The following is a 17,752-nucleotide window of genomic DNA, read 5'->3' as shown; positions in this document are numbered from 1 at the left end:
AAGGGGTGGGAGGATGCCCACTGCACAAGGAACACAGCAAAGAGAAACAAACAGTGTGAACAATTTGTGCCTCATGTTTTCTTTGCAGGTTAAATGAACACAGCAAAAATGTGGCAAGTTGAAATAAGCCAACAACGGTGTAACAAGCAGCAGCAGCAAAGCTCAGACCTAATTGGGCGATGCAGGCAGGAGGGGAAAAGTTGATTAGCTATAAAGATGATTTCCCAACTTCCTTTTCCAACCCAAACGCCGTCACTGGCTCATTTTGTGCCGCCTATTGAAAGCAATGCCATTCCTGCTTTTATGCGTCAGCCTTGCGAGGTAGTCCGGATAAGAGGCACAGCCAGGAGTGCTAGCTCTGTCTTTGTTTGTAAGGGGACGTTAACAGAGTCATGCAAGGCTGAAAGGGTCTCTTCCCATCACTTTAGGGTCTGCAAAGACAGGAAGGGTCCTGTTCTGTACCAGCCTACTACCGGCCCTGCAGAAAAGGCAGGGACAACCCCTTTACAAAAAGGCAAGCCTGCCAAATTTATTGACATAAAACAGAGCAAAACCAAACACGAACCATGAAACAGGAGCTATTCAAACGGTTGCCTTCAGCAAACCAGCCCTCCCACACATTCCCCTTTTAAACAGTTCAGGGCGTGGCTTCTCTCTGCCTCCTTCCGAGGTGCCCCATTGCCTTCCTCTGTTTACTCCTGATTGACTGCCTCCTGCGTTGGGCGTCCTTGAACAGGGCCAGCTGTGGGTCATCTTCATCCACGCTGTCAGGCTCACACAGCTGGGTCTGAGTAGTAACCAGATGGGAGGGGCGTGGCTGAGGGCTCTGCGAAACCTCAGGGCTGTCCTCCGCAACACCCCCCCTCCTCCTCCTCTGAATCGTCCGACCCAACTGCCGAACCCACAGGCTGACCCTGAATCACAACAGGTCCCTTCTGAGATCGTTGCCACCTCCTCTTCCTTCGCTGGGCTCAGCTGCCTCTTATCCCACTGTTCTCTAGTCTGTAGCTTTTCCTTCTCTCTCCCAAGGTCCTTTGCTTATACCCTGGTATTTGAGAATAAGGGAATAAAGGAAGGGACCTTGGAGGTCTTCTAGTCCAACCCCCTGCTCAAACAGGAGACCAAACGGTTGTCCAGTCTCTTCTTAAAAACCTCCAGGGTTGGAGCACCCGCAGCTTCCGGAGGCAAGCCCAAATAAAATAGCTTTTTTTCCTCAAACTCTTTTGAATGGACGTAAGTAGTTGGCAATGCAATCGCACCCGTCCTTTCTAAGATGCCATTTGTTTGGGACTCCGCACGTTATGTTTACAAACAGCAACAGATCCATTTTGATTTATTTGTTAGGCTGACCTTCTGCCTTTGATTCCGCAGCTGAAGGCAATATATATCCTCCTCCTCCTCCTCCTCCTCCTCCTCCTCCTCCTCCTCCTTCTCCTCCGCCTCCTCCTCCTCCTCCTCCTCCTCCTCCTCCTCCTCCTCCTTTTTGCCCATGCCAACAAAAAAACACCTGTGAAGTGACTAACACAGTGTTCGGCTGCATTAACAGAGGGATAGAATCAAGTGAAGTGTTAATACCACTTTGCAAGGCCTTGTTAAGGCCAGACTTGGAATACGGCATCCAGTTTTGGTCACCACGATGTAAAAAAGATGTTGAGACTCTAGAAAGAGTGCAGAGAAGAGCAACAAAGATGATCGGGGGACTGGAGGCTAAAACATATAAGGAACGGTTGCTGGAATTGGGAATGTCTAGTGACAAGAAGGACTAGGGTTGACGTGATAGCAGTCTTCCAATATCTCAGGGGCTGCCCCAAAGAAGAGGGAGTCAAGATATTCTCCAAAGTGGCCAAAGGCAGGACCAGAAGCAACGGATGGAAACTCATCAAGGAGAGAAGCAACCTGGGACTAAGGAGGAATTTCCTGACAGCCAGAACAATTAATGAATGGAACAACCTGCCTGCAGAAGTTGTGGGTGCTCCAACACTGGAGATTTATAAAAAGAGATTGGACAACCATTTGTCTGAAATGGTATAGGGTTTCCTGCCTGAGCAGGGGGTTGGACTAGATGACCTCCAAGGTCCCTTCCATCATCATCATCATCAGTAATTGAGCCCAAAGTTTCCATTCCTAAGCAAGAGAGTTACTCAGTGAACTTTGGCCCATTTGACGACCTTTCTCGCCACAGTTGTTAAGTGAATCGCTTCAGTTGTTAAGTTAGTAACACGGTTGTTAGGTGAACCTGACTTTCCCCCATGCACTTTGGTTGTCAGAAGGTCACAAAAGGGGATCCTGTGACCCCGGTGACACTGCAACCGTCACAAGTCCATGCCAGTTGCCAAGCGGCTGAATGTTGGTTCACGTGACCACGGGGATGCTGCCACGGTCATAAGTGTGAAAAACGGTCATAAGCCTTTTTGTTTTCTCACTGCCATGGTAAGTTAGAATAGTCACTAAACGAATGGGTGTAAGTTGAGGACTTTCTGTCATATATTTCAGTGACTGGCATTTTTCTTGAAGAGGCATTGCTGTAGAAGGGTGGTGATAACAAGCTAATTGGATGCAGAGAATTGGGCTGATCTGTCCTTCCTCTTCCTCCTCCTCCTCTTCCTCCTGAAGAATGTAGAAATTGCCTTCTATATCCTAACACAGAGGCCCCCAACCTTTGGGGCACCAGGGACCGGTTCTGTGGAGAGATGTTTTTCCACGGACCAGGGTTGTGTGTGGTTTTGTGTGTTGCCCGCATCCCGCAGATGGGGCTTTGCTTGTTTGTGCGGACCCGTTGCTGGCATGCTGCGGCCCGGTACCGGTCCACAGACCGGAGGTGGGCGGGTGGGTTGGGGACCCCTGTCCTAACATACAGGTAGTCCTCGACTTACAACAATTCATTTAGCGACGGTTCAAAGTCATAATGTCCCTGGAAAAAAGTGGCTTTTCAAACTTGGCTATCCCTGCAGCATCCAGCTGCTCACCCGATCAGCATTCGGACGCTTGGCGAATGACTCGTATTGACGACGGTCGCAATGCCCACCCCCGGGGGGGGGTGTCACGCGATCCCCTTTTGTGTGACCTCCTGAGAAGCAAAGTCGACGGGGGAAGCCGGATTCACTTAACAGCCGCGTTACCAGCTTAACAACCGCGGTGGTTCACTTAACAGCCGCGGCAACGAAGGTGGTAGAATTGGGCAAAACTCAGCTGACAAAGGTCGCGGCAACGTACACAGTGGTCATAAGTCGAGGACTGCCTGTACTGAGTATTTTGTACTGCTTTCTTATTTTCCTGGCTCTGTTCCCCCCCACACCCCCAGAATGTGTTTTGAAAGGAAGGAGGGAAGCATTGGGGGGAGCTGTTTGGGTTCCTGCTGTGGGACTGGGACACGTCTGCCGTAGGATCCATTCTTCCTGTCAAAAAGAGGCAGGCCAGCCAAGAATACCCCCCTGGAGGTTGTGTGAATTTTTCTTTCAATTCTGGGTTGCGGTAAAAAGGAAAGAAGCAGGAGGCAGATCGCTGAAACAAAAATAACTTTTCCTGAGTGGAGGTAGAAGACGGTAACTTAAGTTTTTTATTTTTTATTTTAATTCCCATTTATATCCCGCCCTTCTCCGAAGACTCAGGGCGGCTTACAAGCTTAGCAGTAGCCTTCATTCTATGTATATGCCTGCTTGTTAGGGCTTTCACACACACACCCCAAGCAGCATTATTACAAAGTCAGCTTAATTGCCCCCAACAATCTGGGTCCTCATTTTACCTACCTCGGAAGGATGGAAGGCTGAGTCAACCTTGAGCCTGGTGGGACTCGAACCTGCACTAATTGCAGGCAGCTGGTTTTACCTAGGGAGGCATTAGCCCACTGCTCCACCAAGGCTCTCCAAGTTGGTCTCTGAGGTCTCTTAGAACGGTGTTTTTCAACCCGAGCGGCTTTGAAGATATGTGGACTTCAACTCCCAGAATTCCCCAGCCAGCCAAGCTGGCTGGGGAATTCTGGGAGTTGAAGTCCACACATCTTAAAGCCACTCGGGGCTGAAAACCACTGTCTTAGAAAACAGCAGTTTCAGAGAGCAGATGTAGCAATAAATGTCTTTTCCCGCTCCCCAGAAATCAAAAGTTGGCGTTCGGGTAATTCCGCTCATTACTGACTTGATGCGCCGATAGGTAGTCCTCGCTTTGCGGCCGTTCGTTTAGTGACGGTTCAAAGTCACATCGGCCCCGAAAGCGACCGTTGCAGCCTCCCCGTGATAACCGTGATCAAAATTCAGGCACTTGGCAATTGGCCTGTATTTATGAGGATTGCAGTGTCCGTGTGTGTGTGTGTGTGTGTGTGTGTGTGTGTGTGTGTGTGAGAGAGAGAGAGAGAGAGATGTGATCCCCTTTTGTGACTTTCTGACAGGCAAAGCGAATGGGGGAAGCCAGATTGGCCGAACAACCGACTTGCCAACTCAACAACTGCGGCGGTTCACTTAACCCCCTCTGGCAAGAAAGGTCGTAAAATGAGGCAAAACTCACTTAACGGATGTTTCGCCTAGCCACGGAACTTTCCTCCTCCACTCCGGCCGTCGCGAAGGGGTTTTCCATTTTCCGTTTTCAAGCCCCTCGTGGTTTATTTTTTATTTTATTTTATTTTTCTCCCGCAGATCATCCGAGCCTCTCGAATCCCTCAAGACTTCGGACGCCTCCCCCTCCTCTTTCTCACGCCCACACGCCAAACCAGCACCACGCGGCATCCATCAACTCTTTAAATCGGGGGAACTTCACACCACGCAGTAATCCCAGCCCTGCTCCTACGGACCACTCGCTCTCCGGAGAACCGCAGGCAGGGAACCAAGAATCTACGCACGCTCAGGACAACTGGTTACTCAACAGTAACATCCCCCTGGAGACAAGGTAAACCCTTATTTTTGCTACCCACCCACCCCCCCTCCCTTGGATGAAATGTTATATTTGTGCAGGTACATCTTCACGAATGTAATAAGACAGCTGGGAAGGAATCAGGAGAGATAGGAGAGATATGGACCAATGTTATTATAACCACTAGCATCCTATGCCCTATACCAGCGTTTCCCAACCTTAGGAACTTGAAGATGCGTGGACTTCAACTCCCAGAATTCCCCAGCCAGCTATGCTGGCTGGGGAATTCTGGGAGTTGAAGTCCACGCATCTTCAAGTTCCTAAGGTTGGGAAACGCTGCCCTATACAACTCCCTTATCCATCATCCCTTTGGCATGGCCTTGTTTTTTTTCTTCATTTTTCTGATTTCTCCCGGGTTGAATTTCTGAAACACAGGTCGTCCTCACTTTGCCACAGTTCGTTCAAAGTTACCACGGAGCCGTAAAAAGTGACTTCAGGACTGTTTTTCACACTTAACGACCGTTGCAGCATCCCCATTGGTCACGTGATCAGAATCATAGACGCTTGGCGACTGACTCATATTGACGACGGTGGCTGGGTCACGCGATCCCCTTTTGCGACCTTCGGACAAGCAGAAGTCAATGGGGAAGCCAGATTCACTTAACAACCGCGTCCCTAACTTAACGGCAGTGATTCACTTAGCAGCTGTGGCAAGAAAGGTCACAAAAAGGAGCACAACTCACTTAACTGTGCTAGCAACAGAAAATTTGGGCTCAATTTTGGACGCAAGTCGAGAAGTGTTCGTAGGATCAAAATAATAGGGTCAAACTCGCTTGCAGCTGCTCACAGCCAAGAATATTAGATTGTTACAATCTTACGGACCTGATTTATTGAAAGGAGAAAAGAGATTAGCTTACATAATTCCGAAAATTAACTAGTTGCACTTTAGCTTCCTGTTTCTTAATAAAGTCTTGAGATCTCCTGAGCTATCCAATAGAACGTAGCTCCAATTATTCATAGCTACGCATTCCACTGCCAGCCAAATTCCAGTAGCAATAGCACCTTCAGACTTATATGCCACTTCACAGTGCTTTACAACCCTCTCTAAGCGGTTTACAGAGTCAGCATGTTGCTCCCAATAATCTGGGTCCTCATTTTACCGACCTTGGAAGGATGGAAGGCTGAGTCCACCTTGAGCTGGTCAGGATCGAACTGCTGGCAGTCGGCAGAATTAGCCTGCAATACTGCCTTCTAATCACTGCGCCACAGGAAGGAAGGAAGGAAGGAAGGAAGGAAGGAAGGAAGGAAGGAAGGAAGGAAGGAAGGAAGGAAGGAAGGAAGGAAGGAAGGAAATAGCAATAGCACTTAAGACTTATATACCACTGCATAGTACTTTACATAGCCCTCTCTAAGCAGTTTACAGAGTCAGTATATTTGCCCTCCAATAATCTGGGTCCTCATTTTACCAACCTCGGAAGGATGGAAGGCTGAGTCCACCTTGAGCCAGTCAGGATCGAACTGCTGGCTGTGGGCAGAGTTAGCCTGCAATGCTGCCTTCTAACCGTTGTGCCCCCAGGGCTCCTTAACAGAAGGAACAGTATCATTCCATGATATTTCAACCAACGTCAGCCTTGTCTGGCGTTTTCCCCAATTAGCATCCTTCCGTGCATTTTGTTCTAAAGCGTGTAAACAACCTGTACCTCGTGATGCGTGCTTCAGACAGTTTTAGATGTCTAAATGTAATTGTTTTGCAACCATTGAAGAAATGTGAACATTGATGGATAGTGCAGTGAGATCCCTGCTTTAGCACCAGCCAGGTTCGTGTTTTCAAGGATCCGAAGACATTTCTTAAGTCGTCCTTAAGTCTGAAATTGTGCAGATAAGGATCGTGACAATGATTGTGAATTTTAAAACTGGCAAAAAAATGGACCGTGATTGGATAAACAGATGCCGCTTATGCCATAGAATGCACACAGCTAGTCCTCGACTTATAACAGTCCATTTAGTGACCGCTTGAAGTTACCGGGGCCCTGAAAAAGGACTTAGGACCGTTTTTCACACAACCGTTGCAGCATCCTCAGGGTCATGTGATTGAAATTTGGACACTTGTATCGTATTTCCCCGAAAACAAGAACGGGTCTTATATTAAGGGCTTATTTTCAGGTGATATCTTATGTATTCATCTACATTTATTCAAATAAATGTCAATAATATTAATTTTTAATATGATTATTTTATAATTGAATAAGTCCAACGGACGTACTAAATGTGTCCCGTCTGGTTGATGATCTTAACTGGTGCTGATTTTGGGGTAGGGCTTATTTATTTATTATTATTATTTATTAATTTTATTTGTATACCGCCCTTCTCCTGAAGGACTCAGGGCGGTGATATTATATTATATTAGGAGCACCCCGAAAAATCACGCTAGGGATTATTTTCCAGTTAGGTCTTACTTTGGGGTAAAATATGGTATATTTATGATGGTCGCAGTGTGTCCCGGAGTCACGCCATCCCCTTTTGCGACCTTCTGAGAAACAAAGTCGATGGGGAAGCCACTTCACAACCTTGTTACTAACTGAACACCCACAATGATTCATTTAACCGCTGTGGCGAGAAAGGTCATACAGTGGATCGAAATTCACTTCACCACTGTCTCGCTTAACCACAAAAATTGGGGGCTGAACTATGACCGTAAAGTGACGCACTTACCCGTAGCTTATTCCCCACCAGTTTCTAGCACCGGACGAAGACAAAAAAGGGGGGAACGCTCCAAGTTGTCTCCCTCAGCTTCAAAATATCGTTGACATTAGCAGTGGCTCGTAAGGCTATTTTTGCCCTTCTAAAATGGGCCTGAGTGGAATAAATTTAAAAGGAGCGTCCAGCCGCCGGTGTTCATTTGCACAGCTCCATCCCCCAAAGCGGACTAAATCAATATCCTATTTAAGAAACTGAAATCAGTCGATATATCGAAAAGATTTAGTTTCTGAGCGGGGGCTGATGGTCGGCGCTGTGTAATTGTAGCCGGCTGTGCAGCAAAGCTAAGATCTTGTTAAGACATAATAGGAGCATGGTTGCCGGCTGCGTATTTGCTCTTATTAAAATATTGCTCTAGCAAGCCAGGCGTTCTGCAGAGGACGGCATCAATCAATTAGTAGCGTTTCCCTTCCTAAACTTACCCCTCCTCCCCCCCCCAGGAGTTTCCCGGCCACATCGCTCTTCCCTCATCCTGACTTTGGATAATTGCATGTTGTAGTTAGTGTTTATCGCTGCCATCACTTTTGTAATCCAGTGGAACGTTGTGGTTGTGTTTTTCTTTTTCTTTTCCCCAAACAACACCGCAAGCTGATGCAGAGCCCTCTAAGAGACATCCTGGGCCAACTTTGGAAGATAAAAGAACAACGGAGTTGGAAGGGACCTTGGAGGTCTTCTAGTCCAACCCCCTGCTCAAGGAGGAGACCCTATACCAAGGGTAGGCAAGCTTGGCTCTTTTATGACTCGTGGACTTCAACTCCCAGAATTCCTCAGCCAGCACGGCTCAGCTTGGAAACCTCTCCCTTTCCCCTCAGCATGGCTGGCTCAGGAATGCTGGGAGTTGAAGTCCACGAGTCATAAAAGAGCCAAGGTTGCTTACCCCTGACCTATACCATTCCAGACAGGGGGGTTGTCCAGTCTCTTCTCTACTACAAGCCTGCTTCCTCCTTGGATGATTATTTGCGTTCTCTGTTCATCTGCTCAGCTGTAGCTTTGGTTCATCTTTGGTTAAATATGTTTATTTAACTGTGTTATGACTTCATAGTTCAACTGTTCCTACTGCTGTTGATATAACACCATCTCGGCTGAAGTTAGATCAAAGGTTAACTCAGCAGAAGACCGTTGTCGTCGTCATCTTTCTGCTACCAGACGACAGTAATATATGTGGTGGCCTTCTGATCTCTTGAAACTCCCCTTCCAGTCCAGGCCCAGGCGGGGCCATCATTCAGATATTACAGAATTGAGCGGTTATTTGTAGGTAGCGTCATCCGATTGATGCTGCAGGACCTCGGACAGCTCCATCATCCAGTTGACTCCAACAAGACATCCAGGAATGACACAGCCAAGCACTGCTGGCTGTGCTGCTTATTTATGTGTTATGTCCGTTTATACAACGTCTTTTCATCCCTTGGATACTCAAGGAAGCTAACAGTCCTGGGAATGGGACGACTCTCCAGGACCATTCAGCAATTCAATTTAATTATTTAAAATAATTTAAAAACTTACTTTAATTTTTGTCATTCACATTTCATTTTGTCGCTTCTTACATTTCTCTTTTCCTTCCTTCTTTCCTTCCTTCCTTCCTTCCCTCCATCCCATCCATCCATCCATCCATCTCTTTTCTCTTTTCCTCCCTCCCTTCCTTCATCCCATCCTTCCATCCATCCTTCTCTTTTCTCTCTTTTCCTCCCTCCCCTCCTTCCTCCCTCCCTCCATCATCCATCCATCTATCCAGTCTTCCCTTTTCTCTCTTTCCCTCCCTCCCTCCCTCCCTCCCTCCCTCCCTCCCTCTTGCTTGCTTGCTTCAGCCCATCTCAATGTACACATGGTTGTACTTTGACAATAAAGGTTCATTCAACATTCAACCAATAAGGCAACTCTGGGTGGCCCACAAACAGCAGAAATTACAAATATAAAAACAGTTAAAATTTGTAAAAGCTGTACACACACACAAAAACAACCCTACAGAATTTCTTTGCTGCAAGAGCAGTTTTATCTAGCTAGGGCCCGGCAACCTCTGTCGAAGAGAAGATAAATTCACACGTAAACCTCCATCCTGAAGCCTAACATTGCATTTCCCTACCCCAGTCCAAGTAACATGTTCAGCATTAGCACAATGCCATTTCAAAGTCACCAGGATTTTCATCCAAGACTCCTTGTTTTCCCCTTTGGAAAACTTTTTCTGAATGTCAGAAATATGAGAATTATAGTCCTGCCGAAAGATTACAGCTGTCAAGAATAAAAACCTAGAGTAGAGTAGTGTAGTGTAGTGTAGAATGCTATTTTTGGAGATTGCTTCTCTATTTTTCTTTCTGCTTTTTGCATTTTTTTTTCACTCTCCAACCTCACTTCCTTGTGCTTATTTTGTTATTGGCAGTTGCATCAAGGCTACATCACTCAGAATTGTATCTCGTTTTTATATCGGCACGTTCCTGCTAAATTGCACAACTTCATATTGAGAATAGCAACGACAAAAAAGACGACAAGGTCTTTTAACTGCTGATAAATTCTCATTTGTGTCCTCCCTGCTTTGCCGTTTGGCACCTGATCCATCAAAAATTTCCTCTCCTTATTATTTATTTCCATTTTGGCCCAGCGTTTTGCCTGTGTGCTTAGGAAGTGTGAAGACAAACGACAGCAAGCTTTTGATTTTAGCAGTTGTCAAGGTCTGTATTTCTAGTTCCTGCCTGTTGAACATCTGTGGAGATTCTCATTCATCCAGGTCTTGGGTGACCCAAAGGTGCTTATTTTTCCCCAAAGGCAACTGGAGTTCCTTGGTTTTTCCTTGAGAAGACATTTCACTTCCATGAGAAGACATTTCACTTCTCATCCAAGAAGCTTCTTCAGTTCTTTGCTGAAGAACTGAAGAAGCTTCTTGAAGGATCTGGCTTATCAAAAGGTGATCACATGACCTTGCGACAAAGGAACCGTCCTAAGTATGAGTCGGTGGCCAAGGATCTGTGTTCTGGTCACATGATCATGGGGATGCTACAAAGGTCGTAAGTGTGTGAAAAACGGTCATAAGGCACTTTTTCCAGTAATGTTGAACGGTCTCTAAATGAACTGTTGTAAGTCGAGGACTACCTGTATATATTATGTAGATTTTGATACTGTCCATTCTCTATACAGGTTGCAAAAAATCCCCAAACCAACTTTAATTAGAGCTTCTTGCCCCTCTTCCTTGTAAATAAGTATTGGGGAGAAAATGTGTGTGGGGGAAAGTCAATAAGAAAAACCATTTTCTTTTTGCTTCAGCTCTATTAATCGTGTGTGTGTGTGTGTGTGTGTTTATACACATATATATGTATGTGTGTGTGTATATGCGTGTGTGTGAGATAGATCTGATAGATAGATATATGTATGTGTGTGTATGTCAGTACACACTATTATATAACCCCAGGCTTTCATGTCCTTCCCAATATGAGTAGAGCATTGCTCACATAAAGATACAGGAAGTCCTCAACTTATGACTACAATTGAGCCGAATATTTCCATTGCTAAGCGAGACAGTTGTGAGTTTCAACCCCACTTTATGACCTTTCGTGTCACAGTTGTGAAGTGAATCACTGCAGTTGTTAAGTGAGTAGCACGGTTGTTAAGTGAATCTGGCTTCGGGACACTGCAACCGTCGTCAATATGAGCCAGTGTCCAAACATCCCAAATTGTGACCAGGTGGCCATGGAGGGGAGGCTGCAACGGCCACGTGAAAAGCATTCGCTTTGTTCAGTGCGTTTGTGACTTCAAGCGGTCCCTCAGCGCACCGTCGTTAAGTCGAGGACCCACCTGAACGAAAGCCAAACCGAGTCTTAAGCCCTTTACCGGAATTCGGCTATTGGGCAGCCTCTGTTTTCTGCTGTGACTGAGTACGTGAAATACGTTGTTGTGGTCAAGACAGGAGTGGGTGCTTCTCCAAGGCTGTATATGTATATGTATATGTTGCCTGGCGCTATACATATGGCTCGATGGCTCCCCCGTTCATTCTAATTCCATGCACAAGCCACCTTTATAACCATCGTGGGTTGAGGACGTTCATGCTTCATGACTGCATGTCTCACTTGCCTTCATTCGTGTTTCCACATGTACATAGAAACATACCAAAGCAGACATTCCTAGAGACATTACAGGACAACTTCATTGAGATGGACATTCTTACCTCTTCCCGACATGACGGTGCTTTCAATGATGGGTATGTTGATGCTGCTTAACGCGATTCTTTTCTTTTTATTTCCGTTTTTTTTAAAAAAAATCTCGCATGCCAAAATCCAGCTCGCTCACCTCTTGTGATGCCTCTTCCCCCAAACTTTCTGCCTCGTTATAATCCAATATTTTCCACTTCCGTTCCGTGAGCTACTTCAGTTGAAGGGACACAAGATCGTCCTGTACATATTAATGGCAGCCTCGTTAATATGCTAATTCATTGCCATTTCATGGGCCCTCATGCTAATTACCATTTCATATGTTGGCTGTTTTAATAGGATGGGCCTGGAGGTTTTATTTGGAATCGGTTTTGGATTTCGATCACCTAATCGGATGTTTTCCAAATGTGTCGTCCGAATTTTAACAGGGGGGGAAAAAACCCAATTTTCTCATCTTTTGACCATTCTGCTTATTATATATCTATATCTATATCTATATCTATATCTATATCTATATCTATATCTATATAGAAATAGATAGAGATAGATAGATAGATAGATAGATAGATAGATAGATAGATAGATAGTCAGACAGAGAGAGAGAAATAGATAGATAGATAGATAGATAGATAGATAGATAGATAGATAGATAGATAGATATAGAGACAGATAAATATTGATAGGTAGAGATAGATATAGAGATAGATATAGATAGATATATTGTTCTTATGGTTTCCTAGGAAGGGAAACGCCAAAGAACGTACTATGCAGGCAGTCCTCAACTTACGACCACAATTGAATTCCAAATTTCCATGTCTAAGCAAGACAGTTGCTAAGTGAGATTTGCCCCACTTTACGACCTATCTTGCCACAGTTGTTAAGCAACTCACTGCAGTTGTTAAATGAGTAACACCATTGACTTTCCTTCTCAGAAGGTCGCAAAAGTTGATCACGTCACACACACACACACACACACACACACACGGGACACTGCGACCGTCATAAATATGAACTGGTTGTCAAGTGTCTGAATTATGATTACGTGACCATGGGGATGCTGCAACGGTCATAAGTGTGAAAAACAGTCATGGGTCACTTTTTCTTTTTCAGCGCTGCTGTAACTTCAAACGGTCACTAAACGAATTATTGCAATTGGAGGACTATCTGTATTTCAAATAACAGGATAATATCAGTAGATGGTGCCTCCCCTCCCCCCCCCTCTCTCAGAGAAGCTATGCTGCATTCTGAAAGCAATAACTCATTGGGGCTATAATTGAACAAGATTTAATGAAAAATAGCTAATTATTAGTTTTCTGTCTCTAGGTGAGAGAATCGTTGAGTGAGTTTCGCCCCATTTTGTGACCTTGCTGCCACAGTTCTGAAGTGAAGTCCTTGCAGTTGTTAAGTTAGTAAGACGGATGTGAAGTGAATCTGCCTTCCCTCGTTGATTTTGCTTATTAGAAGGTCGCCAAAGGGGATCACATGACCCCGGACCACTGCAACTGTCATAAACACAAGCCAGTTGCCAAGCATCTGAATTTTGATCACATGACCAGAGGGACGCTGCAACGGCCGCAAGTGTAAAAACCGGTCATAGGTCCTTCATTTCAGTGCCATTACAACAGTCACTAAATGAATGGCTGTAATTTGGGGACTTAACCTATAGCACACTTCTGGATCTCCAAGCCCAGTGGCGAAAGCAGATCTTTAAGGACTTATGAGAGAATCAGGGTGATAAACTTCTTGTCAACATCCATCTCGAGAATCCAAATAAAACTCCAGATTCATCCCGTTTCTGAAAAATCTTATTCTTTATTGGATACACAGCTTGGTTAGGTCGAAGCAAAACTAACTCTGAGGTTCCCACACCAATTCATAGGCTTAAATAATAGATTTCCCAGCCAAACTCCCAACGTCTTACCTAATCCATTATCAACAAGTCCACTTCGTTATGGGAACCGTCTGTTTCAAATCCACACCCGTTTGGGTGTCCTTGACAAGGTTTCAGGATCCCATGGTCTGCAGCTGAACTGAAGACATAAACCCAGTTTTGAGTTTAACTTTGTCTTCTCGTTAGGAGATAACTACATGGTGGCAACGGTACTGGAATCCTGCATAGTATTTGCAGGAAAGAATTTGCACGGCAGAATACCTTAATCCCTTTGGTGCTGATTTGTTTCTTCTGCCTTGCAAATGTCCTCTGAAGCCTGCCTGCCTACCTGGTGTGGAGGAAACACAGCTATTAATGTCACATTTGCTGGTAGAAGACACCAGCAGAAGCGTTTCTCCTGGAGAGACCCCACTATCCTGAGTCTCTTTTGCAAACCTTTAGGTCAGAATGCTGGCCTACTTTACTTTACTTTACCTTACCTTACCTTACTTTACTTTTACTTTACTTTTTTACTTTACTTTACTTTTACTTTACTTTACTTTACTTTACCTTACCTTACCTTACCTTACCTTACTTTACTTTACTTTACTTTACTTTACTTTACTTTACTTTACCTTATCTTACTTTACTTTTACTTTACTTTACTTTTGCTTACTTTACTTTACCTTACCTTATCTTACTTTACTTTTACTTTACTTTGCTTTTACTTACTTTACTTTATTACTTTACTTTACTTTTTTACTTTACTTTTACTTACTTTACCTTACCTTACCTTACCTTAAATTACTTTTACTTTTACTTTACTTTACTTTACTTTACCTTACCTTACCTTACCTTACCTTACTTTACTTTACTTTACTTTACTTTACTTTACTTTACTTTACCTTATCGTACTTTACTTTTACTTTACTTTACTTTTGCTTACTTTACTTTACCTTACCTTATCTTACTTTACTTTTACTTTACTTTGCTTTTACTTACTTTACTTTATTACTTTACTTTACTTTTTTACTTTACTTTTACTTACTTTACCTTACCTTACCTTACCTTAAATTACTTTTACTTTTACTTTACTTTACTTTACCTTACCTTATCTTACTTTACTTTTAATTTACTTTACTTTACTTTTGCTTACTTTACTTTACCTTACCTTATCTTACTTTACTTTTACTTTACTTTGCTTTTACTTACTTTACTTTATTACTTTACTTTTTTACTTTACTTTTACTTACTTTACCTTACCTTACCTTACCTTAAATTACTTTTACTTTTACTTTACTTTACTTTACTTTTGCTTACTTTACCTTGCCTTATCTTACTTTGCTTTTACTTTACTTTGCTTTTACTTACTTTACTTTACCTTACCTTATCTTACTTTACTTTTACTTTACTTTACTTTACCTTATCGTACTTTACTTTTACTTTACTTTACTTTTGCTTACTTTACTTTACCTTACCTTATCTTACTTTACTTTTACTTTACTTTGCTTTTACTTACTTTACTTTATTACTTTACTTTACTTTTTTACTTTACTTTTACTTACTTTACCTTACCTTACCTTAAATTACTTTTACTTTTACTTTACTTTACTTTACTTTACTTTACTTTACTTTACTTTACCTTTAAATTAAGGCAACATCTAATGTCTTCTCCAAACCTGAAGTTTATTGCTACGATAGCTCCTTTTACAGAGAGAGTTTGCCTCTAGAGGAAAGTCCTCCACTTACGAACCCCAAATTTCTGCTAAATGAGACAGTTGTTAAGTGCATTTTGTCCCATGTTACGACCTTTCTTGCCACCATTGTTAAGTGAATCCCTGCGGTTGTTAAGTCAGCAACATGGTTGTTAAGTGAATCGGGCTTCCCCCATTGACTTTGCTTGTCAGAAGGTCGCAAAAGGGGATCACGTGACACCCCAGGACACTGCAAATGAAAATGAGTCAGTTGCCAAGCGACTGGATTTTGTTGACATGACCTTGGGGATGCTGCAGTGGCCGTAAGGGTGAAAAGCCTGAAAAGTCACATTTTGCAGTGCCCTTGTAACTTCAATCAGTTACTAAACGAGCCGTTGTAAGTCGAGGACTACCAGTAAAGTCGTGATCAATGACCCTGGAAGCCGACTGGTCAAACCAAGCAAAATTCCTTCTAAATCTAATTCTCCCCCTCTTTATTCCAACCAACATATAAAAACACAAAAAACATCAATAAATTCCAAGTGTGCGACAGTTGATGTCTTTAGTACCCCAGGGGAGTTTTAAGCCTGGTTGCCCTTCTATTTTTTTTTTAATGGTTGTATTTTCTTTCTTTCTTTCTTTCTTTCTTTCTTTCTTTCTTTCTTTCTTTCTTTCTTTCCTTCTTTCTTTCTTTCTTTCTTTCTTTCTTTCCTTCCTTCCTTCCTTCCTTCCTTTTTCTTTCTTTCTTTCTTTCTTTCTTTCTTTCTTTCTTTCTTTCTTTCTTTCTTTCTTTCTTTCTTTCTTTCTCTTGGATATATTTCCTTTCTTTCTTTTTTCTTTTCCCCCCTTTTTTCTTTCATGATTGCATTTCTTTCTTTCTTTCTTTCTTTCTTTCTTTCTTTCTTTCTTTCTTTCTTTCTTTCCTTCCTTCCTTCCTTCCTTTTTCTTTCTTTCTTTCTTTCTTTCTTTCTTTCTTTCTTTCTTTCTTTCTTTCTTTCTTTCTTTCTTTCTTTCTCTTGGATATATTTCCTTTCTTTCTTTTTTCTTTTCCCCCCTTTTTTCTTTCATGATTGCATTTCTTTCTTTCTTTCTTTCTTTCTTTCTTTCTTTCTTTCTTTCTTTCTTTCTTTCTTTCTTTCTTTCTTTCTTGGTTGTATTTCCTTTCTTTCTTTTTTCTTCCCCCCCCCCTCTTTTTTCTTTCATGGCTGCATTTCTTTCTTTCTTTCTTTGTTGTATTTCCTTCCCTCCCTCTTTCTTTCTTTCTTTCTTTCTTTCTTTCTTTCTTTCTTTCTTTCTTCCTTCCTTCCTTCCTTCCTTTCTTTCTTTCTTTCTTTCTTCCTTCCTTTCTTTCTCTTGGATATATTTCCTTTCTTTCTTTTTTCTTTTCCCCCCTTTTTCTTTCATGATTGCATTTCTTTCTTTATTTCTTTCTTTCTTTCTTTCTTTCTTCTTTCTTTCTTTCTTTATTTCTTTCTTTCTTTCTTTCTTTCTTTCTTTCTTTCTTTCTTTCTTTCTTTCTTTCTTTCTTTCTTTCTTTCTTCTCTCCTTTGCATGATGCTAAATTCGGGCTTTGTTGGTTTTGAATCGGGGCTTTGCAGCCCAAAGTCTCCCCCAGGTTTGCCTGCTTTGACACCCGTCCTTTTCTCACTCCACAGGCACTTCCTGTTTAAACCCGGAGGAACGTCTCCACTCTATTGTACCACCTCGCCAGGGTATCCCTTGACATCCAGCACGGTCTACTCGCCACCCCCCCGGCCCCTCCCCAGAAGCACGTTTTCCAGGCCTGCCTTTAACCTGAAGAAGCCATACAAATATTGCACCTGGAAATGCGCCGCTTTCAGCGCTATTCTCATCTCCATCACGCTGGTGGTGCTGCTGGCATATTTCATAGGTAAGCTGCTACTTCTGATTTCCTACTTAGAGAAGAGGTAAATAGTAGTAGTACTTGTAGGGCAAACGGGTTAGGGTGGACAATACCTCCCTTGTGGGAATGGTTCATTTGGATAGTTGAGAATATTTGTAATTCAGAGTTAAACTGTGTGGTCCTTGGTGGTCTCTGAGCTAGGCTGTTTCCTTGCAGACATTTCCTGATCCAACTAGGGAACGTCATCAGTGCTAGAATGGAGAGGGGTTTGCAGAAAAGGAAAAAGGGAGGAGGAGGAGGAGGAGGAGGAGAAGGATGACACTTTGGTCCTTGGTGCTCTCTGAACTTGATGGTTTTCTTGCAGACGTTTCATGACCCAACTAGGTAACATTGTCAGTGCTAGAAGGGAAGGGGCTTTGTGGGGGAGGAGGAGGAGGAGGAGGAGGAGGAGGAGGAGGAGGAGGAGGAGGAGGAGGAGGAGGAGGAGGAGAAGGATGACACTTTGGTCCTTGGTGCTCTCTGAACTTGATGGTTTTCTTGCAGATGTTTCATGACCCAACTAGGTAACATTGTCACTGCTAGAAGGGAAGGGGGT

General features: G+C 43.4%; 1 protein-coding gene and 1 long non-coding RNA gene across 3 annotated transcripts in view; one reads left to right on the top strand and one right to left on the bottom strand.

Moving 5' to 3' along the window:
- TENM4 (teneurin transmembrane protein 4) overlaps positions 1-17,752 on the top strand; it is a 355,279-nt gene that overhangs the window by 172,380 nt on the left and 165,147 nt on the right. Inside the window, exons 4-6 of the mRNA XM_083362529.1 lie at positions 4,626-4,875; positions 11,681-11,779; positions 16,949-17,184. Coding sequence (XP_083218655.1) covers positions 4,626-4,875; positions 11,681-11,779; positions 16,949-17,184 — 585 coding nt within the window. The remainder of the gene's footprint in view (positions 1-4,625; positions 4,876-11,680; positions 11,780-16,948; positions 17,185-17,752) is intronic.
- On the bottom strand, positions 14,384-14,832 carry LOC310640104. 2 transcript variants are annotated; one of them, XR_014492460.1, is made up of 3 exons: positions 14,761-14,832; positions 14,546-14,709; positions 14,384-14,439 (listed from the first exon to the last, which is right to left on the bottom strand). It is a non-coding gene; the product is annotated as an uncharacterized lncRNA (long non-coding RNA). The 2 variants fall into 2 exon arrangements; XR_014492461.1 differs by having other exon boundaries at positions 14,756-14,823.

Source organism: Vipera ursinii (genome assembly GCF_947247035.1).
Source record: "Vipera ursinii genome assembly, chromosome: 4".
NCBI lineage: Eukaryota > Metazoa > Chordata > Lepidosauria > Squamata > Viperidae > Vipera > Vipera ursinii.
Note: the sequence above shows the minus strand (reverse complement) of the source record. Positions and strands in the feature narration are given on the sequence as shown.